Raw genomic sequence first — 27,044 nt, forward strand, 5'->3', positions numbered from 1 at the left:
CATAACCGTGCACCTGAAAAATCTGCAGGAATTGTGTGATGCGATCATGTCAACATGGACCAGAATCCCAAAGGAATGTTTCCAACATCTTGTGGAATCCATGTCATGAAGAATCAAGGCTTTTGAGAGCAAAGGGAGGTCCAACCCAGTATTAATATAGTGTTCCTAATAAAGTGCTCAGTGAGTGTATTTACATTAATCTGTATGCAGTACTAAGCCTGGAAAATGCCAAAACATGATCTCTAGTGGATAAGTTAGTATCTGGGTGTCAATAAAACCGGGAAGACGAAACCTAGTCAAATTTTACAGAACTGTAAACAGGTTAAGCTCATTAAATTCAACGACATTAAGCAATAGACCAAATTATCAGACAGGTAGTATTTTCTGAACCTGTTTTAGATCTTACTTTTGAAAAGTGTCGAGAGGTCCCTCAGAGGCTTAAAAACACACAAAACGCTGCCCCACAAGGTTCTGTATTAGGCCCCCTTAATGTCCTGTCTTTATATTCAGCCCCTGTATGTTTAAAGACTATGCATTCCCATTCTGCAATCTTATAATGTAATATGAGTTTAATCATTTTGCATTTTTTTCAAGCCGTCACTATATAATAAGTCTTGGGGTTTGGCAATGTAAAGGAACACAAGAGGTTAAAGTGCAGCAATGTTTACAACAAGAAATTCTCAAGTAATTCTCACTAAAATCTCAGACACCAGCATCAAACTTTTGTAAGATATTTTATCTTACAAAAGTTAAAATTGCTGCATTTTAGTTCATTTTCTTCCTCTATTTTCCTAACCTGGACCACGCTTGTCTGCGTACCACTGTGTCAGAAATGGGAGTTAAAACAGAAGGCAGAAAGTCAAAGCACACTGAAATCATCTTCTGTTATTCTGCAAAACTTTTATTGAACAAAAATATTTTAATTCTCACCACACTGTCCTCAGTACAGTACCATAATGCTGGATCTAAATTCATATATGCAACTTATCATTATATATTTATTTATATATATATATATATATATATATATATATATATATATATATATATATATATATATACACACACACACACACACACACACACACACATATATATATATATATATATATATATATATATATATATATATATATTAGATTTATATGTATATTTATATATGTACATATAGTGGAAAGAAGAATTAAATAACATTGCTCAATAACATTCAGACATATCTTTAAAAAAACCTCAATCAACACTCTTCTTGGTAAACAGACAGATGTGGCAAAAGTGAAGACTTTAATTTAAAAAAAACAAAAACGCTTTCATGTATTATTACTCTTAGTGTTCACAATCCACTAGGCGAGTGTGAGTATTATTGGGAGAAGAGATGATGTGTGCATGTCAGGGAACTCTGAGTTGATAAGAGCACTAAGCATAGCCATACTAGAGATATGTGGCACATTTGGCTGTAGAAGGAGACACATTCAAACCCCTGGCTGGGCTTCAAAGATACTTAGCCCCTCCTCTTCCTCGATTCATCAGGGCTGATAGATGTAGCCCCTTTATTAAGCACCCTGAACCTAAAGAAACCCTGAAGAGCGACTTGTATTCATGGTAAACATTTGAGCTGAGTACAGGAAGAACCCGAGAAGCCAAGTTTCACACTGTGGGCACTGAGTCAGTGAGATCGAGAGCTGGCAGGAATGGAAGTCAGCATTTGAAATCGGCTTCAAGGCTGAAACAGTCTCAGGAGGATAAGACAGCGCACCGTTCGGATTAGCAGTAGGTCGTATTTAGCTCCCAGTCCAGTGCTGAAGTACATTTAAACTGAATACAGTTGCAGTGGCGGACATGCAAAGAAGCTGATGCGCTCTGCATATTGGCTCTTTAGGTGGACACACAATCTGGGCTGCATCCCATTGTGCACTGCATGCTTTTTTTTTTTTTACCCCCTAAACACCATATACATAAAGCAGTGCTTAGCTGCTCATCACATGCTATGACCAAAAACCTAATCCTTCCTACTGCAGCCTGATTTGCTTCTTATTAATGCACAAAGTGAAATATCTGAAACGGTCTAAGCTGGAGTGAGATAGGATGTACACGCAGATGTTATTGTACCAAAGCCAGTAAGAGCAGAAGAGCTGTACGCCAAAAATATAGAAGGTGTGCTAACAACGGTCACACAGTGAATCAGACCATATTTATTTCTAGGCCTTCCTCAGAGGCTGGAATTCAAACTTTAAACAAAAAAACAAAAAAAAAATGTTTAACATGCTTCTTAAAAGAACACCCAGTTTCCCCTCGACAGAGCCTGGCGAGAAAGTACAGGGCTCTGAAGCAAAATATTCTGTTTTTGCTCATGAAAAGATCCTGCCATCCAGCCTCAAGGCTTGATTAAAGTCCTGCGAGGAGGCAGGCAGAGAGAAGAAGAAGGCAAAAGAAATAGTGAACGAAAGGCAAAACGAGTCTAGTAGGATAGAGCCAAGTTCAGGCAAGAGGTTTCACCAGGTAGAGTTTGTCTCCCTGTTCACTGGTGAAGATGGGAGCTTTTTTGTAGTGCTCCACCAGCTCGTCCATACCGCTGAAGCGCCGCTGGCCAATGAAGTACACTCCATCCTGCAGCTGCACCTTGAAGTGTTTATTCTTCCCCACTGCCTTCAAAGACACGGAGAAATCACTGGGCTGTAAATGGGGTAACAGGACAAAGAGAGAGAAAGAGGATGAGAGATGCGTTTTAACAAACCGTATTAAGATAAAAGGGTTGAACTGCATTTTAAACACTTCTCCACAAGATGGCAGCAGTAAACTCTACTGCCAGCTAAAGAAAACCACTAAACAGTATATATCTTTTTTTTTTTTTAGTGCTTCTACTTGGAGACGAAACACTTTAGAAAAAGAAAAGATCAGATCAGCAATGGTATGTATAATGATTTTCTATGTGCTTCCTGTTTCGTTACAGAGGGAACGTTGATCCTCACCGAGGACTCGCTGTCTCTTATAAGGAAGTCTCCCTCAACTCCTCGCTCGTTGAGCACGCACTCTGCCTGGTGCCGTGTCACGTTACCGTAGTACCACTCCTTGCCTGCAAACCTGCCTGTACGGGAAGGGCCCATGTGGCTGATGGGCGGGGAGGCGGGGCCTCGTCCAGCAGGCCCTTCATTCAGCACCACCACATAGTTCTTGGGCACAAGGCCGATCACACCCTTGCTGTTCCTACACCTCCACCACTCAGGGTCATTCTCAGGCTTCTCCATCACCTCCATGGTCTCGCCCTTCTCAAAGTTCAGCTCCTCGTCAGTAACCGAGCTGAAAGGGTACAGAGTCTGGACCACATGGAGTACTTTGCTCCCTGCACCTGCCAGCCGGCCATTGACAAGTCCCAACCCTTGCCCAGATCTTAGGGAGCGAAAGCCCCCCAACGTGTCCCCTGCATTTGTATCCGCATAGGCCGGCTCCTCGCGGACATAATTGGAGGGAAACCAGCCCACACGCCCGTCGTGGCTCCCCCTCCACCAGCCGTCACTGCACTTCTCCATCACCACCACCCGGTCTCCTTTAACTAAACTCAGCTCATCATCGCGCTCTGCTGTGTAGGAGAACTTCACCACTGCCGGAATGTTCAGATCGTAGATCCGCTCTGCCCCACCCACTCCACTGCCTTCTGCGCTCCCGTTGGTTGGGTACTCTGCATCTGTGCTGGGTGTGGGAGAGGAATCACGTGCGCTTGTCTTCCTTTTTGTTTTGCCGAGACCTGAAAGACACAAGACGTGTGGGTTGGGTGGGCATACATGAAGGGGACAGAAATAATTTAGTAGGATGGCGTAAGCTTGCTGTGCCATCAGCATTCAGTTTCTTACAATGATTTGTTGTCGAGTTGTTTTGTGCATCGTCCATCTGATGGATTATGCAACATAAACTATTAGACAACCCTGAGGATCTTGTTATATTTTAACACATTAAATATTTATTCCTCCTCTGGCTCCAAGGGCAGCAGGGAGCTGATAGTCATTTAGCCAAACACATATCTAATAGATCTAATCGAGGACTGCAGGCTGAATCACAGCTACAGCATCTTTAGTAAACATCCTTACAGTGGAGTGATTAGTTGATTAGGTGATGTTGGGAGCAGGAAAGTGCCACGTTCAAAGCTGGGTCTCTTTAAACTAGCAGCTTTATCAAAATCTTAACAAGGGCATAAAGAAACAAAGTTGGCCACAGTGTCCACATGTTCTCTGGCTGATACGGGAAAGAGCACGCGAATCATTAGTTACGGAAGAGATACTTGTGTCTATTTAAATCCCTGCAAATAGGACAGATACATTACCTGTGCTAAGTAGGACACATTCTGTTGTCAGACAGTGGCATATTAGACATCTCCTATACTCAGGAAACATACCATTTCTCCTGCTTGTGTTGTTCTGGTAATAGAGGGTCTAGGAGAAATGCTTAAGTCTGCCATTGTTGTATGGTAAATGTAGTGAGGCACAGTGAGTGAGCTGAGACCTGCTGACGCTCACAATCAACCAGCGTCCAAAGTAAAAGGGACAGAACTGGTTTACACACACCAGCCAATAGAGCACGGGGTGGACGGGGTAGAAGTGAGTGTGTCAGGGCTTCATTTTGTCAAGCCCTCGCAGCAGGAAGAAAAGTCTATCTGACAGGCGGTGACTCGTACAATAACGGAGGTGTAGACGCAAGGGAACAACTCTCCAGGAGACCATCACACAAACCGAGAGGCTTTCTACATCTGCCCTTTCGGTGCACCCACCCCCAGTGTACATGCCAATTAATTCCTACTGTATACATCAGCTGTAAGCAATAACCTGTAAACTTTCTGAAGAGAAAGTCTGGCAGCATCATTATGTGAAGCATGAACATTTGGAATGAAGTTAATGATTGAACATACAGTTCAGGACAAGACATGATGTGAAGAGTAAATCTATCATGGTCTTTTACTTACCTGCCTTGAAAGTGTTTTTGGTGTGTCTGGGACAGTTTTAAACTGGTTTAAATCCTATTTTACTGACCGTTCCCAGTTTATTTCTCTGGGTGGCTACAGGTCTGACACTAGCTCTGTGCTCACTGGTGTTCCTCAGGGTTCACTTTTAGGCCCTCTACTCTTCAATATTTATCTATCTCCACTTGGGCATCTGCTGCGATCGCTCGGACTCCACTATCACTTTTATGCTGACGAATACCCAAATCTACATTCACTCAAAATCTGGTGAAAACCTTGATGTTTGTTTTCTTTCTGATTGCATTTCTGAGGTAAAAACATGGATGAACAATAACTTTCTGTGCCTGAACAGCGGGAAAACCGAAGCTATGCTTATAGGCTCCCATCATCAAATTCTCAAAGCTACTCCACTGTCTCTGTTTGTTGATGGCTCTGTTCTAGAGATTCAAAGTAAAATGAGGAACCTTGGAGTAATTTTCGATACCAGCCTTACATTTGATTTTTTTTGTTCAGAGCACTGTGAAGGCATCCTTTTTTCACCTCAGAAATATAGCAAGACTGCACCCAATGCTAAACTTCTCTGTGGCTGAAAAGCTGATAAACTCATTTGTTGTCACTCGGGTGGATTACTGTAACGCCGTTTTAGCCGGAGTTTCTAAATCCACAATTAACAAACTGCAATATGTTCAAAACTCTGCCTCCAGGATCCTGACGGGAACCAGGAAATGTGAACATATTACTCCTGTTCTGGAGTCCTTACACTGGCTCCCGGTCAGGTTCCGTGTCCATTTTAAGATCATGATGTTGACATACAAGGCACTACATGGCTTGGCTCCGCATTACTTATCTGGTTTATTAATCCCTTACACCCCAAATCGCAGGCTACGCTCCTCACAGCGCAATTTGTTAACTGTTCCACAAACCCGCCTAAAATCTATGGGTGACAGGGCTTTTTAAAGCTCTACTTAAGACACACTTTTTTTAAACTTGCATTTGACTGCTGATGTCTTTTTTTTAATTATTATTTTATAATTATTATTATTAACGTTGTTGTTCTTATTAACTTTTATATGTTTTATTTTTCTGTGTACTGCTTATTTTGTGTACAGCGCTTTGAGAAGCTGCTTTAAAGGCGCTTTATAAAATAAAGTTTATTATTATTATTATTATTATTATTATTATTATTATTATCATCTAGTATTAGCACTAAAGTGTAAAAAAAACCAACATCCTCCTAACATGGGAATATCAAAAAGAGACACGGGCAAAAGAAAGTCTAAAACTACAGGTCTAGTAGGTTTGGATTAAGCTGTGAGTGGTACAGTTACTGTTCAAGTCTAAAAACAGACATTTATTGATCCAGCTCACTCATGACATACGGCAGACGGAAGCCTGCAGAGGGAGGACATGGCCCTGTGTATACAAAGAACAGCATACAGTTCAAACAAAGTACCAGTCAAAACTTTTCCTCTTTTAGTGATCTGAGAATATGTTTCCTGGGGAGCGGCGTGCACTTCTGAGGCTTCAGCTGACAGGGAATGAAGGCAGCAACACAAACAGAACAAAAAGCTTTTGGGAAATCAGAAAATAGAAGCACGTCCCACCAAGTGCATTCAATACGTGAGCTGAACTTCTGAAAAGGAGTAGGAGAGAAGAGGGAGGAAAGAAAAAAAAAAAAGACCTTGAAAGCAAGAATATGCGTTGGTTGTCTAGTTGGATGTGACATAATGTGAAACTGTTCTGCAAAGTTTCTTTTGAAAGCTGCAGAGGGAGGTAACTGGCGACTAGAACAGAGGAAGAGCGCAGGACAACAGAAATAAGTCCGCAAGTGAACAAAACTTTTTAACATGCACAATACTAATGCATACCTACGCTCCATACAGAACACTGATCATGACTGTCACATACTAGCGTAACGAAATCCATCATATAAAGCCAATCAATTACCCAATTGACAAAAACATTTCTTTTAATGATCATAATCATTCTCAGTGAGGGTCAGCATTTCACCCATATTTTACCACAACGGTATTTTGAGTTGTTTGGAGGGAAAATAAAATGATTAATAAAGCAAAAATACGAACACTCATTGAGCACTTTATTAGGAACACTATACTAATACTGTGTAGGACCTCACTTCGCTCTCAAAACAGCCTCGAATCTTCGTGGCATGGATTCCATAAGATGTTGGAAACATTCCTTTGAGATTCAGGTCCATGTTGACGTGATCGCATCACGCGATTCTTTCAAGCTGTGAATCTCCTGTTTTATCACATACCAGAGCTGTTCTACTGGATTCAGATCCGGTGACTGATGAACACTGAACTCACCCTCATGTTCATGAAACCAGTTCAAGATGATTGAAGCAATATTTGCTTTGTGACGTGGTGCATTATCATGCTGGAAGTAGCCATTAGAAGATGGGTAAACTGTGGGCATTAAGAGATGCACATGGTCAGGAACAATATTCAAATAGTCTGCGGCATTCAAGTGATAATTGATTGGTATTAACAGACCAAAGTGTGCCAAGAAAACATTCCTCACAGCATTACACCACCTCCACCAGCCTGGACTGTTTACACAAGGCAGGTTGGGTCCATGGATTCATGCTCTTGGTGCCAAATTCTGACCCCACCATCTGTGCGCCTCAGGAGAAATAGAGATTCGTCAGACCAGGCTGCATTTTTCCAGTCTATATCTGTCTAGTTTTGGTGAGCCCGTGCCCACTACATCCTCAGCTTTCTGTTCTTAGTTGACTGAAGCGGAACCCGACGTGGTCTTCTGCTGTTGTAGCCAATCCGCCTTCAAGGTTCAACATGTTGTGCATTCTGAGATGTTTTTTCTGCTCACCACAATTAGTGAAGCCTATCTGTCAGCTCGAACCAGTCTGGCAATTCTCCGTTGACTTATTCCTTTAACAAGGTGTTTCGATCCGCAGAACTGCCGCTCACTGGATGTTTTTCTTTTCTGGACCATTCTGAGTAAACTCTAGAGACTGTTGTGCGTGAAAATCGTAGGCGATCAGCACTTACAGAAAAACTCAAAATCACCGAGTACATTCTTATAGAGAGAGAGAGAGAGAGAGGGAGAGAGAGAGAGAGAGAGAGAGAGACAGAGAGCTTGGCAAATGCTTTAATAAAAAAAATGAATGCATTTGAATATTTTAATTGAATTTTACTGATGAGGACAGTTGATAAACAGACAAAACATAACCAATATGCCTAAGGTGTTATAAACTACAAAACAGCACATACAACATGGTGCGAAATCTGCCCAACAAACACCGTCACCTCAGCTTCTGGTGGTTAGACCTCTACACGCTGGCCAGTTCTGCAATTAGGAAAATGTTTTATTGACAGTTTGACTCATATGCTGCTTGTTGAGACTCATGAAGTTCATGAGCAATTTCAGAGTGAATAGCACTACCTAAGAAAGACTGGACCCACCCTCTTCTAACATTCATCCTCCACCTAAACCAAAATGCTGTGAGAGGCTGTTCCCATACTGACCACTCAGCTTCAGCACACAGGACTGCTTACAACAAGGGTGTGGAGAGTATGAGTGAGGAGGCCGCTTCAAAAACTAGCTAAAAAGAGTGGCACTGTGCTGCTTGCTTTCCACCTACACAAGGAGGGAAACACGACACAAAACCTCCATTCATTAGAGAACAGGGTTAATCATGCTTGCAAACCTACAGATATACAGCGTGCATGAACAACCGCTTCAAAATAAACCAGGGGTATACAAGAAAGTCTACGAAGAGGTAAAACAAAAACACAGAAATGAATAATAATTTAAAAAAAAACCCGGTCACACTGGATGCTGGGTCTATGTTCAATATGCAGCACACTTGCATTTCAGACAGTCAGAGAGCAAAAAGATAAAAATCATTACGTCAAGCTGGTTTGTACGGTGCTTTATCTATCGGTATCGTGGGAGCACAGGAGGAAAAGTCTAGCAAATATTACATCACGCAAAGTGTGCAGTGAAATTCTGTGGTCTTACGCTTCATATAAAAACCATAATGAACTTTCTTTTACTTTCACACTATCCGTTGTTACCCAGATGACGACGGGTTCCCTTCTGAGCCTGGTTCCTCTCAAGGTTTCTTCCTCATATCATCTTAGGGAGTTTTTCCGCTCAATAGGGATTAATTCACACACTTAAAATCTGTATCCTGTGTTTATATGTTTCTGTAAAGCTGCTTTGAGACAGTGACCGTTGTTAAAAGCGCTATACAAATAGAATTGAATTGAATTAAATGTGAAATAAAAATGAAACTGTATGAAACTAAAGTCTGCTGTACTGTTAACCGTGAGTAGACATATACCCCCAAAAATTTTAGTGAACACGCAGTAGAATGCTGGATAATTCTAAGTACGGCTAACCTTATGAATGTATTCTATACCACTGCTTTAGCTGGGCTTTCTTTCGCATGTACTCTCATTTGCACCCATTAGAAACGATTAAGCCTGATTATCGGCCATTTTCGGGGTTGTATACTTCACGTCTCATTAACAAAGACGATTAATGCCCGTTGACAGGAAGAATAAAACCGCACAGACGATATATGGGACAAGCTCATAATACAATCGAAAGCGCTGCATAACTGGGTGCCTTGAAGCTAAGTTTCTTTCAGAAATCTGTACATTTCTTTGCCTTGTATTTGATATCCGTCAAGGGACATGTAAATGAGAATGCTGTTTGATAAAATGTTAATACTGCATTAGCAGAGGAGAACTGAATGTGCACTGAAGTTACATATCTATTTATACACCAGGAACTATAGCCAGTTTTGAAAAAATGATGAATCAAGAATAATGCATATTCAATAAGTTCCGTTCTAAATGCCTTATATGATGGCGCATACATTTTGAGAAAGCACTCCTTTCCATCCAGCCATCCATCTTCTATACTGCTTTATCCTTTTCAGGGTCACGGGGGAACCTGGAGCCTATCCCAGGGAGCATCGGGCACAAGGCGGGGTACACCCTGGACAGGGTGCCAATCCATCACAGGGCACAATCACATACACACTCACACACCCATTCATACACTACGGACACTTTAGACACGCCAATCAGCCTACCATGCATGTCTTTGGATGGGGGAGGAAACCGGAGTACCCGGAGGAAACCCCCGCAGAACGGGGAGAACATGCAAACTCCGCACACACAGGGCCACGGTGGGAATCGAACCCCCGACCCTGGAGGTGTGAGGCGAACGTGCTAACCACTAAGCCCCCGTGCGCCCAGCACTCCTTTCCATGGTCGGAAAATAAATAAATAAATAAATCTGTAATCTTGGTGACAGCGCAAGTCTGAGCATGTGTCAAATTAAATGCAGGAATAATAAACCCCATCACCTCAAAATAAAACTTGTGAAAGTCTAACACAAGAGCTAGACAGTGTTAAAAGGTTCAAATATATACTTTGGTAAAATGGGCATAATTCTCTCATATAAAGAATAAAAGCAACTAGTGTTACAATGATTGCAGCTATAGACTGTGCAGGTTTGTTTAAAAAAATCCTGTTACTACACCCCGTCACTTACCGAGAGTATCTTTCAGGTTCTTCACAAGCGAGGCTTTCTTGAGGCTATTCTTACGCTCGACGTAGTTGGACGGGACGTAGCCTGTACGGTTGGAGGCATTGCGGACTCTCCACCAGGTTTTCGAGTCATCCAGGAGCCACAAGCGCTCGTTTTTCCGGATGTCAAGTTCCTGGTCCTGCTGAGCCGTGTAGTCCCACTTGGCTATAACAATCACCTCCTCTGTCATCTTTCATCGAGTCCCACTAAAGCCGGGGGGGGGGGGGGGGGGGGGGGGCAGGTTGGTGGAGAGAAAAGGACTGCGTGAGAAACAATACGACAACCCAAACAGTGATAAGTGTGATATTTCTCACAGTCGTGATGTCCTGGGATGTCCGTGCATGTGCATACAGAGAAACTGGCTCGGAATATTTTCAGATTTGACAGGTAAAGATAATGCGTAGTTCCTTCAAAGAGACATAATTAAAAGAAAGAAAAAAAAAACAGCATCATGCTTTTCCAAAACATCTCTCAGATCTCACTCCCTCCGCCCATCTGTGTCTCTAGCCTACCTGATGATACAGCTGTGTTAAATAGAGCATACATAATCAAGCCTGTCTTTTGTCTGAATCATAGTAATGATTAAGGTTGATTAAAGTCTACTATGCAGTTTCAGAGCTCATGGCTTTCTATGTCCATTTTATGCTACACTTATTATCGCCCTCCTTTGTGCATTTTCTCCAATAGTACTTGGCCAATCCATTATTATACTGCAGTTACCATTCAATCTTACCTTCATTTTCTTCACGTATATTGTTGTATGGTTACAGTTGCAATCAAAATGATTCGACCCTCACTGCAAATCAGGTTTATTCTCAAAATTTACAGACCTTCAGCTGTATGCCGTTTGAACAAATCAAACAAAAGCAATTGAAATAGCTCAACACAACGGATGCTTCAAGGGGTCTCCCCAAATTCAACTGAAAATGCAACTTATAATGACTTCAAAATGATCCGTTTCAAAATGATTCAACCCCCTGAATAGAATCCATCACAACAGCACAAATATGCAAAACAGGTGTAGTCTCAAGCACACCTGATGCAATTAAGCGCTTTATTAGTTGCACCAGGTGTGCTTGAGCTGGAACACATGAAATACCTGAACTGGCTAGGAGCAGAAAATACATGAAACACCTGGACGGGGCAGAAAAAGGAAGCTATCAACGGCTGCAACCAGATTTCTGAGAAGGCAGGTTGTGAAAAACCCGAGTGACTGCAAAAGACCTGCAGCAAGACTTCAGTGAGCACATTAAGGCGTGTACTGAACGCAGAAGGTTTCCATGCCAGAACTCCAAGACGAACACCACCACTGACCAAAAAGAACAAGAAAAATCGGATCAAAATCATATAAATAAGCCACAGAAGTTTTGGGATTCTGTTCTGTGGAGCGTTGGAGTAAAACTGGACATTTTCGGAACGATGGATCAGCGGTATGTCTGGAGGAAGAAGAATAAAGAAAGAACACTCTGTCCACAGTCAAGCATGGTGGTGGCTCGGTGGTGCTCTGGAGCTGCTTTGCAGCATGTGGAAGATGGATTCATTGAAGTATCAGGAAAGCTTAGGAGAAAATGTCATGCCGTCTGTGAGGAAGCTGAAGCTTGTGCGTCATCGGACCTTCCAACAGGACAATGATCCCAAGCATACCTCAAATTCCACCAAGGCTTGCTTGCAGAGGAAGCCCTGGAAGATTCTCCAGGGCCATCACAGTCACCTGACTTCAACCGCATCGAAAATCTCTGGTGGGATTTAAAGAATGCGGATGTAGCACGCTGCTCTACTAAGTACTAAAGATGCGTTCCATGAAGGGGTTGAATAATTTTGAGAACGGAGAAGTCATTATAAGTTGCATTTTGAGTTGAATTTGAGGAAACCACTTGAAGCATTCATCGTGCTGAACTATTTCAATTGCTTTTGTTTGATTTGTTCGTTGTAAACAGCTGAAAGTCGGCAAATTTTGACAATAAACCTGATTTGCAATGGGGGGGTTGAATAAATTTGATTGCAACTGTATTTCCTGTATGAAATAAAGCCTATATATAGCCTTGGATGACATGAGCTCCTCTCCTCCCTCTCAAATGAGTACACAAATATTATAATAACGATTATCTATAGACAAAGGCAGAAATGACAAAAAAAAAACAAACAGCAGCAGCAGCAATTTCTGTTACTTGTACATAATAAAGCCAAAAGATAAATGCAAGTAAATTTCTGGGCGGGGGGAGAGAGAGAGTGAGAGAGAGAGAAGAAAAAGATAATGTACCATTTAGAAAAACTTTGTAACAATCCATTCTGTTCATGACGTTAAATATACTGTACATATGTCTTAACACAGCGATATTATTTTTTAAAAAAATTACAGAGCCTGTCAAATTATGAGCAGAGGGTTTAAAAACATTACTGAAGGCAACCACGTAAAGCTGCAGCAGGCGTTTATAAATTAATAAAATGGTTAATGAATCTGACATTTCTCCAATGTATTGCATGGGTTATAAGATGGCACTGTTGCATGGCAGAATATGCACTGCATAGTAATTGAGTGATTAAGGATTCATGGTATTGCAGGCAAGCACACTTAAAACCCTGCACTCCTGTTGCGAGAGACCCTCAGGCATGGCTACTCAGTCAAAACAGCCATTAGAGAGGCAGTGAGCATGTTTAAGTGTGTGTGTGTTCAAAGACAAGGGCTATCATACTGAAAGCTTGGCTACGCATCTATTTATAAATGCTGGGATACACGCAGTGCCGGCTTTTACAAAAGAGTAACGCAAGTCATAACGTGTGGCCTCTTACCAGATGACACATGAGGAAATTCAGATGCAGAAGGGCAGAGAGCAAATTCAGGCCAATTCATGCACATCCAATTCTCTCGCTTTTTATTTATTAAACATGATGGCAATTCAGAATGAAATCTATCTACATGCCATACACACGCCCACCACCCACACCTACACCCCTGCACAGCCACGCATGCTTCCTCATGCACACACTCACCCACACGAAAAATTAAAAAAGGAAAGATTCTGAAACCCTTATGAGCCATTCCAAGTGGGAGTGCAGTTCATAATTACAAATACTACCCCTAGTACCCATTTTCATTAAAATGGGCATCGCTAACCCACATTTCAATTATGAAAGCGCTGGTATATTATCTCTTTTTCTTATTATAATTACATTACTTGACAGTGACTAACTGTGTGCTTGAATTGAGCTTTAAAGCAGACCTGAATGAGTGACAGAGCTATGGACAAGACTACACAGAAGAAGGGGGGCGGGGGGCGGAGTCAGAATGACATTAATGCCTGGTAACTACATCTGTGATAAATGGAGCTGAACAAAACATTTATACTTCACTGTATCTAGAGATGGCACTAACCTGATATGTAGTATCTATATCAGCATAAAATCCTGGATTGGATATCAGAGAACAACACCTATCTGACTTGACTCTGTAACAAGTTGGATTATTAGATGTTTAAAAAAAAAAAAAAAAAAAAAAAAAAAAAATTAAAACTGCTGATTCTTTCCCATTTCTTCCTAATTTGGGCACGCACCAATTCCTACCCAGCTCTTCTCTATCATACAACAGCTACCAAATACAGGGGAGGGTGAAGGCTGACACATGACATGTGACCAAACTTATCTTTTCAAACTGCTCATGCTGAGTCACAGGGCAGCGTAATACATTAAAAGGAAATTTCCCTCTTCGGCACACACGAGGTCACAGATGCCCATGTTTGGCTAATGTTGCTATGATTGACAGTGGAGAGAAAGTAGGCCATGCCTATTTCTGTGGCATCATTGGGATTCAAATAAATGAAGGATCTGGAGAGATTCTGTATGGAGGAACGGTCTCAGATCCCTTGCCATGTATTCTCCAACCTCATCAGGCATTATAAGAGAAGACTCAGAGCGGGAGGTAGCACAAAGTATTGACTAAAAGGGTGCCAATAATTGTTGCACACCTATATTTAACAAAGATTTTCTTTTTTGATAAACCTATGTTTTGTTTGATATCCATGAGAACAGAGAATTTATGTGATTTTTTTTAACAAAATATCAAAAAGTTAAACAATAGACAATTTCTCACAGCCTTCTTTGCTCATATTTACGAACGGCGCCAATATTAGTGGAGGGCGCTGTACTTGCGAGTTCAAAACTCGCAAATCTACAATTCCGCTCCTGCTCCTACTCCGTCCTTCTGGAAAAAAAAAAAAGAAAGAAAAAGCTACTTTGCCTTTACTACAGTAGAAAGGCAGACGCAATAGAGAGAAGCCTCTTGTTCCTTCTTAGCTAGCTGCTACAATATGTGGCGAGTGGATTGGGGCGATTGTACTGGATTTGGCACGGGGACAGAGTACAACAACCGAGAATACAACTCTCAACATGTTTCAAATCTACTGCGTGGGAGAACTTCAGCTTCCCTGGATGCTATGACCCTGAGCGCAAACCAGCGGTGGACTGAAAAAATGATCTAGACAAAAACACAAAATAACACAGAGCAAAATCTCCCCAAAGTATTTCCTGCCTGATTCAGTCCAGGCTAAAGAAATCACTGCTCCAACTGGGATGGGAATATGCAAGAGATATTAGACCCTACCTAACAGTAAACAACGTTGGAAGCAAGTAGGTTGTGCTTGGGTTATCTCACCCATATACCCTATACCTGTAAACACTGACTGTGCAAAAAAGAAAATTATGGAAAGATGACAAAAGAAGGTAAAAATGATAGAAGAGTGGGGTTGTGATTGGGAGAGAATTTATCTACGACATGTGTATTAAGGATGAATGTAACATGTCTGCTGTGCATGTGTAGTACTAGTTGTTATCCCTAGCCTTTAGCCTTGTTAGATTCCGGTGTCATCCCTATGTGTGGAAAAGAAGGATCATTTCTGTGGCCTTCTCACTCCTTTCCTTCACAGCACTACTTAAGTCTCCATGGAAATGGCTGAATGATAGATGGCCTTCATGCCACTAATTGTGGGGGGGGGATGCCCATTCAAATATGTACGCCTGCTTAATAATGAGGATCATTAAGAAAAGTGATGCCTAGGCCACAGAGAAGGACATCAATCCTGACAGCTGAAAATTCATTCAAAACCACTTGGTAGTGATCCATCTCCCTCGGCTTAACGTCAGCTTAAAAGCATCGAGAAACATGCAAGATGGGTTAGAAGGTAGAGCTGGATTGTAAACATATTTTAGATTTTAACAACAATGCTAATTGTGATGCTAAAAAGTCAATACGAGAACTTGAAATAGATCCAAATTTGCAGCTGCTTTCACTAGAAAACTCACACGTAAGATGCGAGAGTGCCGTTTCAAAGCCACGGACCAAAGATCTGTATTAACTGTCTTTTGTCAAGGAAATGGAAAAAGCCATAATTTGAACTTGATGAGATTCGGTCTCTCAGGCACAGACAGTTTCCCATGACCTGACAGCACTTAACAGTCCCATATTTTGTCTTGCACTCTAGGGATTAAAGCATTTAATACAGATAATACTTCCGCTAGGCTGGAGTTCAGCAATCCCAACACGCACATTTAACCAAGCTCTCTGTGCAACATCCTTAGTGCTGACTGCGCTTGTTAAAGTTTCTGATGCTTTAAACTCAGACGTCAATCACGTCTAACAAATATGGTAATAATACAGTGGATTAACATTATGAACGTCATGAAAACCAAGCTTTGTGTCTTCATGTGAACATCGCTCCTTTTCGGAACCAATGAAAGTGCTATCGAAGCCAATAAAAAGGTCAAGGGAAAGAAACTGCTCTAAACTGCCTGGCATGAACCCTTCAAGAGGATTAAAATGGGTCCCCATTTGGCTGCATCACCATTTTCCACCCACTCAAGTTATCAAGCTTCATGCACAAAGCCCATTAAAAAGCGAGGACACGAGAGACGAAATGAAAAGGAACAAACTGGCAGATCCCTTGGGTTTGCCATCTGGGTCAAACTGAAAAAGAACCCAAACTGGGAAAGGACCCTGACCTCTCCTTTTATTTTCGTTATTCCATTCACTCTTCAATTCCACCGTGCTTAGAAAAACCAGCACATTCTTCTCCATTCATCACCACACTAAAGACAACTGTTCATTCTACAACATTCCTGAAGTAGGCTAATAGAGAAGAGAAGAAAAGCACCATTTGGCTCAGTGTGAGTAGGTTAGTGGACTAAGGTCTGTACTCTCACAAAGCGGAGACACTGCACACGGTCCTCATGACCAGTCTCAATCAGCATCTCGCACTTCCTGTTGCTATTGCTGTTCTACCAGCTAATGAGCCTAACACACCCACAGAATGTCTCGGATTACCTCATAAATTACGACAGTGTTTAATAAAGAGGCGGATTTAGTCACACAAAGAAGCGAGGGTTGGCGTGACACAACTAGTGCAACTTACCGTATTAAAGAGGTGTGACAACCGACACACACGGACATTCGATTACTAAGAAACATCCTTTAGAATCGGCCTGGACAATACTTTACACTGGACTAGTGGTAATGATATCAGGATGCTAATTGCTAAATCACACCTGGAAAACAAACGCAATGTAACATTATTTGTCACATCAGTTTATTAATAAGTTGATGGGAGCATTAATTAATAAGTTAATGGATGATTGTAATAGGACAGACCAACTACTGGGAATTTTACACTTATTCCTTACACTAGTGGTTCCCAAACTGGGTTCTAGGGACCACCATGGGTCCTTGTTTTTTTTTTTTTTTACCGTTACAGTGGTATAAATCACAATCACAACAGGGTCTGCAAAAAGTTTGAGGACCTTACATCATGGCATTTGAGATCCAGTATAGATGCTATAAATATCATGGAATTATTTTGGATGATAATATGAAAGTTTCATCGTCAGTCATACGCGTGCACATTATAACGCATTCAGGTTCAATAAAAATGTTTATACCACAGTGCAGTTGAATTCTCGAATCTGATTGGTCAGAAGGTGTCCATTATTTTGGTCTGACAGCATGGCTCGGACAGTAGTTCTGACTGTGAGATGAAGGACAGGTTAATATGAATGTGCTCATAATAATTTGCTATAGGTTTTATACATTTTTTTTTGTTGGTAGCTGTTTGTGTAACATTTTTGGCAGCAGTTTCATGTGTAAGTGCTTTGTAAAATTTCCCAGAGAGAAAACTGTTCATCATTGCTATGACATATGAGATAGCAAGAACTAAGTTGTCTCTCGGACAGTCCTGGACATTAAATCTAACTATAAACCTTCAAAATGTGTGACGTGTCGTTTATTAATTGCAATATTTGGCTGTGATGTGAAAATGTTTGTTTGTGTGTTAACGCCACGCCAGCTTCTATGGCTATTTCTATGGTGAGAAATGTCTAAGGGAACTCTATATAAGGTTTTTAAAATCTATTTTTACTAAAAAAAAAAACTCCTTTAAAAAAATTGCATTAGGTTTGACTTTGTTAAAAAAGTTCTTCCAGAGTGTTGACTGAATAAAAAAGGTTTCTCACAGGGTTAAGACCAGTACGGTCATGTGATGTGAAAATAGAGTGTGTGTAAAAAAAGATTGTGTGATACCACTCCGGTATTGAATATTTTCGTATGACTGCATGGTCTGACTTATTATTTCTTAAACGCAATGACTAACAAGTTGTGCATGCTGTTTGAACGCAGTACAAGCGAGCAGAGGTTTAGTAGTTAGCACGTTCGTGTCACACCTCCAGGATTGTGGGTTCGATTCCCGTTGCAGCCCTGTGTGTGCAGAGTGTGCATGTTCTCCAGGTGTTGTCGGGTTTTCCTCCGGGTACTCCGGTTTCCTCCCCCAGTCCAAAAACATGCATGGTAGGCTGACTGGCGTGTCCAAAGTGTCCGTAGTGTATGAATGGGTGTGTGAATGTGTATGTGATTGTGTGCCCTGCGATGGATTGGCACCCTGTCCAGGGTGTACCCCGCCTTGTGCCCCATGCTCCCTGGGATAGTCTCCAGGTTTCCCCATGACCCTGTAGGATAAGCGGTATAGAAAATGGATGGATGGATAGACGACATTTGTTTAATGATATGGTGTTGTATTTATTTAAAAAAAAAAAAAAGGAAAGAGAAAAAACTTTTCAGTCAAACTCAGAGTAAAAATGTGTAATACTGGTACGTCCTTAATTCACAAAAGCTTTCCCAGTTCATTATGAGGCTGTGTGAATGCTGAATTCAGTAAAACGATCTGCAGGTCGTTGATTCATAATTTAGTACAAAAGAACCATTCCCGTAACTATCTGATCTTAGGCAGACCACAAGACAAAAAAAAAAAAAAAAAAACAAAAAAGTGGTGAAACTAGCCAACCAGTTGAGCTACATTGTGCATTACAGCACTGCATTCACCTCTGCAGTCCACACGCAACATGACATTCATTCAAGATTAACCACCCCTAATGCCTTTTAGTGACTTTTAACTACATCTCATTCTTTTTAAACAAACATCGATACTCTTTGCGATATTCTTTCATGATTTTTTTTCATCCTAGCCACTCGGCTAATGAATGCATTATTGTTGTGCCAAACAAAATCTCTATTGTCGACACGGGTCTTAAAGCCGTGACGGACAATCTAGATCAGCTCGGGATCTCGGCCTCTAAAATTTTAAGCTTCCAACACGCTGCCCAAACTTACTGACATTCTTTCGGTTTCTGGAGGAAAACCTTCTCAGTTGGTTAGGGTAGAGCTCAGCTGCCTTTTATTCTTTGTTATGTAGTGGAAAACAATACAATGTTCACAATGTATCAGTTAAGTATATAATCAGTTGACCATTTTCATAAGGCATCATAAAAAAAAAAAAACAAGCAAAACTTTTCTCTATTTTATGCTTAAAAGATTTTTTTACTGATTTATACCTCGAGTATCAGCTAATACTTTCACACAGAACAGTCAAGTCTATTTACATGTAAAAATTTCAAGTTTGAAAAATACATTTCTTTTCCGAATCCAATTCCAATCTGATCTGTTTTCTCCGATATCTGATCTGCCATTTTCTGCTGGTATTAGATCTGTGCCATGTCTAATTAACAATAAAATAGGCCATCTACCAGTATCTACTCAAAAGGAACATGAGTTTCAGGGCTACTATTTTATTTCTTAAAGTTATAAAACATCAGACATACATATATATATATATATATATATATATATATATATATATATATATATATATACATACATAATATATATATATATATATATATATATATATATATATATATATATATATATATATATATATGTATGTATATACACACACCCACACCTACATGCACATTCGTGTCCAGTAAATGAAAAAGAACTTAGTCAACCATCCATCATTAGTTCTGACGTACACAGTCAGTCACATGCCAGGACAAGGCAGGATTGTTGTCTGATTACGTCCACCACCTCCACTCTCTCATGTTACTTAGCATATTCACCCTTAACATTTCTTCATCCACCTTCTAGCACTCAGCCTATTGTTTGCAGTGTTGCTATGGCAGTGTATGGGGCAAGCGGCAGTTAGGGTCAGGACATTCAATCTGACATCGTCAACACACACACACACACACACCTCACTAGCAAACCACAAAGACACAGACCAAGTCAAAGTACTATGAATAACTTGTATAAAACACACAAAAAAAATAATAATACAATACTGTTGGATACATATATGTATTCCTAATTAAGATAATATCTGGTGTGATTTTAATGGAACTGAGGTTTTAAATGCATGGTACAAAAAAAAAAAAAAAAAACACCTATAGAAGCACACAAAAGCTTATTCAGGGTACACTAAATTTAATATTTCTGGCAATTTTGTGATTAGTCCTGTGCAAGTGAGAGCATTCTCATACCATTATTAATAAACTGAGGGGTTTGATTTGTGCCTCTGCCCTGCGTGCATTGAGTGTGCGTGCGCTCCCCGTGCTTCGGGGGTTTCCTCCGGGCACTCTGGATTCCTCCCTCAGTCCAAAGACATGCGCTGTAGACTGTCTAGCATTTCCAACCTGTCCGTTGTGTGTGAACGTGTGAGGTTGTGCCCGGTGATGGGTCGGCACTCGGTCCTGAGAGTTCCCCCGGGATAGGCTCCGAGATCTTTCCATTGTCAGTATGCAACTGTGTCCGTTTGTATCATACTCCCTACATATAGTTCCGCCTGTACAACGTGGACAAAAACTGCCACACGTCTTCGTTCTCTAATGCATGCTGCAGCTGATTTTTAGTGTTTCATCTCTGCATTTATAGTCGAGTACTGTTTTTTTTCTTAATAGCATATTTGAATGGGGATGTGTGTCGCTGTACTCAGCCAAGATAACTTCATAAGTCTATCATACGTCATAAAAATTCAAAGAAAATGAACTCAAGAATCCCTTTTTCAGAGATTTACAAGAGTAGCCTATTTGTAAAAGAAGATGATTTCTTTTTAATCTACAATTCAGGTTCATTCACATCCTGCACTGTAGACAGATGCACGCCTCGAACAGCGAGGAAGCGGTGAAGGAAGCAGGAGATGTTTAGCCTTCCACGTCACTATTAAACTGTTACAATTCATATAACCAGCAAAGTGGAGCAGGCAGTTCGGATGCTCCGGTTCTGGAGGGTGATGTTTTATGGCCAGCACGCTTCGCCCTATATGAAGTTGCTCTGAAGGCATCAGAATGTTCTGTTCGGATGGAAGCAGAACCTAAGCTTAGATCAGGCTTTAATGCCTTAATCTGATGCTTATTACTGACCTCGAGTAGCTGACTATTTATTACTCAAGACTAGGGATATGCCTTCTGTCTAACATTAATATACAAATACCCATTAGGGTTAAAGAAGGATATTCAGTTAATCACTGAGAGAGGGTGAAAATGCTTCATTAATGTGCAGTAATCGACTAGAATTTTCTTCCTAATGATTAAAATAAATAAATATACTGAAAACATTTGAAAACTTCATTTCCATAGTACTGGCATCTTATTTGAACCATTTGCAGTGGAACTTTTCTAAAGTATTAATATGGCAAGATAAGTCGACGGTCCATCACACCTTAAGTGGTTACGTAACAAATTCGCATCATCACTGCTGCTCCTACTCTCTGGCATCCATCCAAAATCCACCCTAATGGAAAAACTGAGACCGTGATGCTCACTGCCGCAAAATATGATTTCATGTGAACAAAGAGCACAACAAACGGAAGAAGAGTGGTCTGGAGGGAGTAGGGGGGTCATGACTGAGATTCCACCCACTGAATTTGACTGATCATTCTGACAGATGTGAATGACTCAAAGCTTCATTATGAAATAAATGATGGCATAAAAAAAGAATGAATTATAATTAACATCATCCATACCTAACGATCCAGGTCCCCGTGACCCTGTTTAGGATAAGTGGTACAGAATATGGATGGATCACACCACTGAGCATGCTAAAAGACAAACTCCCGTGAAGCTTACTCATGCTCACCTAGCTAGCTTTTGACCTCCACTGACCTTCTAATTAAATCTTCACTCCCTTGTCCTTGCTTTCTAACTCATCTTCCTATAACCTGTACTTCCTCTGTGGCCCCCTTTACTCTACACCTCCTTGCTGAGACCCCTGCTTTGTCCCGCACCTATCTCCATCATCAAGTTGTTGCTTCTTTTTTCATTTTAAGCTCTGAGAAATAAATTCTCTCTCTTGCATGTGATCCAGTGAAATCTGAAGCATGTCCTCACAAAGCATTAACGAACCCAACCCAAGGCCGTACAGCAGAGAGGCTAAATGTACTGTTCTAGCACAGCAGAACGTCAGCACCCAGGAACCCAGGCAGACCCAGAATAGACCTCAGTCCCAGGATGTTATGCCGGATGATATGAGGCAAGCAGACATCAGAACTAACTGGCTCACAATCAGAAAAGAATAGAAACACCTGAAGGCTCAAATGGTTGCCCAACATGACTTGAGTTCTTCGGACTCCCTCCATAGAACGCGTGCAGGACATGCATTCATTTCATAAGGCCGGGTCGACACACATCATTCACAACGTAGATAAATGCGTGTGTGTCTGTGAATAAACACGTTCTGGCAGAGAGTAAACAGGTTTTCACATGAAAGGGTAACTGAATAGGACATGACGCAACAGGTTCTGTTTCATTCCTACGTGTTCATACATGGGAGATGTTATCCAAACAGCATGGTGCTACAATTCAAACAGAAGTAAAAATGCCTGGTGAACAGACAGGAAGAGAAGCATCTTCACTGGCTACGTTCAGTCCAATAGACTCCACACACACACACACACACACACACACACACACACATACATACGCAGTGAACCCACAGCAGAGGAGAAAAGGTTTCCCTTCCTACAGCCTCAGAAGCGCTTAATTACACCTCAGAAGCTGATGAAGGACTTCTGACTGAAACATCTTGCTCCTCAGGAAACTATGTGCAATGCTTAATTTTTAAACATCCGCTATCATTCTTAAACTACACTGCCGTTACTTCCTGAATTCTTTTATACAGTCATATGGAAGAAATAAATAAGTACACCCCATGGAAATTGTTGGCTTTTTTGACACATTTGGACAAGCAAACATTTGATCATCTTTGAAACAGCGCCTGTTAATGAAGTTGATATACTTGAGCAAAACCAGAAGGGCAATTATGCTAGCTTTTTCAAATCATTTGTTCAACAGAAATATCAATAGGTGTGATATTATTCTGCGGAAAAAGTAAGTACACCCGTGGCCTCAGAAGGTAGTATTGCCCTCTTTAGCAGAAATGACTTCTTGTAGGTGTTTTGCATAACCGTCCACCAGTCTCTGACATCGGCTTGCTGGAATTTTTGACCACACTTCCATGCAATATTCTTTCAGGTGCAAGACGTTTGAGGGTTTTCTTGCATGTACTGCCTGTTTCAAATCCCCCACAACATTTCAATAGGATTCAAATCCAGGCTTGGTCTAGGCCATTCCATAACTTAATCATTATAATGTTGAAAGATTCAACTTCAACTTTTGGACAGATGGCCTTACATTATCTTCAAGCACTCTTTGATATGATGCAGAGCTGTCCAGTTCCTGAGGCAGCCAAGCAACCCCAAACCATAACATTTCCACCACCACCACCACCATACTTCACAGTTGGTATGAGGTGCTTCTTCTAAAAGCTGTCTTTAGTCTGCGCTAAACATGTCTGCTGTTACTGTGGCCAAACATGTCTATATTTGATTCGTCTGTCCAGAAAACATTATTCCAAAAGGCCTGGTCTTTGCCTATATGCTCACTGGCAAACTGTAGACTTGCAAAGGCTTTTTCCTGGCACGCCTCCCATGCAGGTCAAATTTTGCAATTTCTTTCCGATTGTAGAAGCATGCACTTTGACACCAACAGCTGCGAGATGTACTAGCAGATCCTGTGATGAATTGGGCTGAAATTGCTGGGACAGGCAGTCCGGGACAAATCGTCAGTCGTTTGAAATCTGTGCCACTTGTAGATGATTTTCCTTACAGTGGTATGATGCATTTCAAATAATTCTGAGATCTTTTTAAATCCTTTGCCAAACTCATAGGCATCCATAACCTTTTTTCAGAAGGCCTTACAGAACTCTTTAGATCTTGGCATGATGACACCACACACCTCAATAACAAAGGGAACACCAGACACTAGATATGAGAGGGGTATAAATAAGACCGGTTCCACCTGCACTCCCTCAGCAGGTTCTAATCACTGGCACCCGATCTTCAACACCAGAGTATAATTTTATGGATCTGAATACCATCTAAAGTCCATGTAAATGTAAACAGATTGCCAAGTCGAGGTTGCATAACTCGGATAAACAGTTCATTTAGAATCGACAATCAGAATAAAATGGAAAATTCTGCACATAGCTAGTTAGAAAGATTAAAGACATCTATCTTCAGCACAGAACACTCTCAGATCATGATCACTTGTGGGATACGAGAAGCACACGCAACATTAGTGCCTCCCAGCCCTGCTTTAGTAAATGTCATTCTCCATCCAATACTACCACACCAACATCGATTATGCATTTTACACAAAATAACAACTGCAAAGAGAGAGGCCGGGGGAGTCATTTTATCTGAAAAGATACATCTCTATTTTATTTGTGCACCAAATAAGGTATGAAAGCATTTCAACTGGGTTTTCACAAATTGTATTCAATCACAAAGCAACATTTCCCTTAAGATAACGTGCATGCATTATACGCCGAAACGATGCACACCGCTCTACACAGTCTGCGGCCCAAATAAATTCTGGCACGTGACATCCACGATAATCCCCTGAAGCGAGAGATGTATGTACCTAGTTCTTTTCTCTCCTTTATAATATCCCTTTCTCATGTCAGACAACATGGGGAGAAATGTAGATCTGCTCAAGTCTGTCTTGACTCTAGTTTTGAGGAGAGGAAATTTTCCACTTGGTCCATATGGATGCCTGCATGTTTCTCTTGTTTATGATTTAGACAGTAAATCCCCGTTGGAGCGTGCCAGGCGTAACCCAATGCAGTAAACAGACAGGTGCATCATTTCTTTAATAAACTGACCGGGCCACTGCGGATCTGCAGGGAAACATGACAAAAGCTATTTATTTACGTACACAGAAACCGCTGCATGTCAACATAAACCACTGAGTCTATATCTGTGGTCAGAGTGACAGGATGCAGGATGTATTATACCCTGTCTGCGAGAGGCAAGTTGAACAGTGACAAAAAACCCCACACTACATTGGCAGTCTCACACTGAGTGTGCCCTTCACCTTGTGTTTGTTCCATCGAGCTCATTCTGCTCAGCGTGCTGAATAATTCCCTTTGAGCATTCTCAGCCAACACACACACACACACCTATAGCACTAATAGGAACAACGCTCAGGGCACAACAGGACCCCTGGAATTTCAGTTTTAGATTCAAACTGAATGTAATGAAGAATTTGCCAATTTATTAAACTATGGCCAAATGTATATGGACACTTTACCTTCACACCCATATGTGAGTTATCCCCAAACTGTTACCACAAAGTAAGCACATGAATTGTCTAGATCAGTGTTTCCCAACAGGGGGTGCCGTCTGATGAGAGCAGGGGTGCCGTGTAAAAATCCTTCAAACATTTCTAAAGTGCTAAAATGTGTATAAAACATTTAATATATATGATAAATATCTGATATCTGAAATAATAACACAGATACAGAAATAATAAGACAGACACATACACACATTAATAATAATAATAATGATATAAAATTATATATTTAAAAAATTAGTCCCTCCCCTCGACCCCCCTTGCTGACCTGTCAGCAGCACGTCAACATCAGGATGCGTAACGTATGTGTGCGTGTGTTTTATCCTAATAATTAGCGTGTGACGATGCATGTGTGGTGCAAAAGAATATGGACGGATTTCTTAAAAGAAAAGCTCCCGATGCTTCTGGACCATCAACTTCATCCTCAAGTAGTACCATGGAAATGGTTTTGGACCTCAATTCCACATGGACATTCTCGCTGTGGTTGCTGGGACTACGGTTGCTGCGATGGCCTTGGGACTGCAATTACCACATGCAGTTTTGCACTCAGGTCTCCTTTAGTGAACAGTGGACTAATTCAACAAACAGACTTCATATAAAAACCATAATGAACTTTCTTTTACTTTCACTTTTCCCTTCTGAGGCTGGTTCCTCTCAAGGTTTCTTCCTCATATCATCTCAGGGAGTTTTTCCTCACCACCATCGCCACCGGCTCACTCAATAGGGATAAATTCACACACTTAAAATCTGTCTCCTGTGTTTATATGTTTCTGTAAAGCTGCTTTGAGACAGTGTCCATTGTTAAAAGCGCTATACAAATAAAATTGAATTGAAAGTAGCGAACGCTGTCTAGCATTAGTGTTTGTGTAGGGTGCCAAATTTTAATTTTTTTTTAATTTTCAACAGGTGCCGTGAGTGAAACGCTGGTCTAGAATGTATGCTGTAGCGTTACAATTTCCCTTCACTAGAATTAAGCGGCCCAAACTGGGTTCTTGCTTGACAATTCCCCTGTGCACAAAGCGAGCTCCATGAAGACATGGTTTGCTGATGTTGGTGTGAAAGAACTCGAGTGGCCTGCACAGAGCCCTAACCTCAACCCTACTGAACACTTCTGGGATGAACTGGAACACAGACTGCACACCAGATCTTCTCGCCAGACATCACTGCCTGACCTCACTGACGTTCTTGTGGCTGGATAAACGAATCCCCACAGCTACGCTCTGAAAAACCTAGTGGAAAGCCTTCCCGGTAGAATCGAGGTTATTATAACAGCAAAGAGGGGCTAAATCTGGAAAGGGATGTTTAACAGGCCCATGTGGGTGAAATTGGTCAGGTGTCCACATACTTTTGATCATATCGTGTAATTTAATAGCGATATTGAAATCAGTCAAATACTGCCATTTCAGTGTGTGAGAGCAGCGTTGTGTGTCTGTCTACCTCCCAGATACGTACAATCGCGCTTAGGGGATGAAGGTTAACATTCTTACTCAAAGGGCCCAGAAGTAGG

At 41.2% G+C, this 27,044-nt stretch overlaps 1 protein-coding gene across 1 annotated transcript in view; it reads right to left on the bottom strand.

Annotated features, from left to right (window-relative positions):
• Positions 1-1,158: 1,158 nt before the first annotated feature.
• The window catches only part of nck2a (NCK adaptor protein 2a), a 52,038-nt gene continuing 26,152 nt past the window's right edge, over positions 1,159-27,044 (bottom strand). Inside the window, exons 2-4 of the mRNA XM_053627483.1 lie at positions 10,499-10,740; positions 2,967-3,739; positions 1,159-2,670 (exon numbers count right to left, since the gene is read on the bottom strand). Of these exons, the coding sequence (XP_053483458.1) occupies positions 2,476-2,670; positions 2,967-3,739; positions 10,499-10,724 (1,194 nt within the window). The 5' untranslated portion in view covers positions 10,725-10,740 and the 3' untranslated portion in view covers positions 1,159-2,475. The remainder of the gene's footprint in view (positions 2,671-2,966; positions 3,740-10,498; positions 10,741-27,044) is intronic.

Source organism: Ictalurus furcatus, chromosome 6, assembly GCF_023375685.1.
Source record: "Ictalurus furcatus strain D&B chromosome 6, Billie_1.0, whole genome shotgun sequence".
NCBI classification, from domain to species: Eukaryota; Metazoa; Chordata; class Actinopteri; order Siluriformes; family Ictaluridae; genus Ictalurus; species Ictalurus furcatus.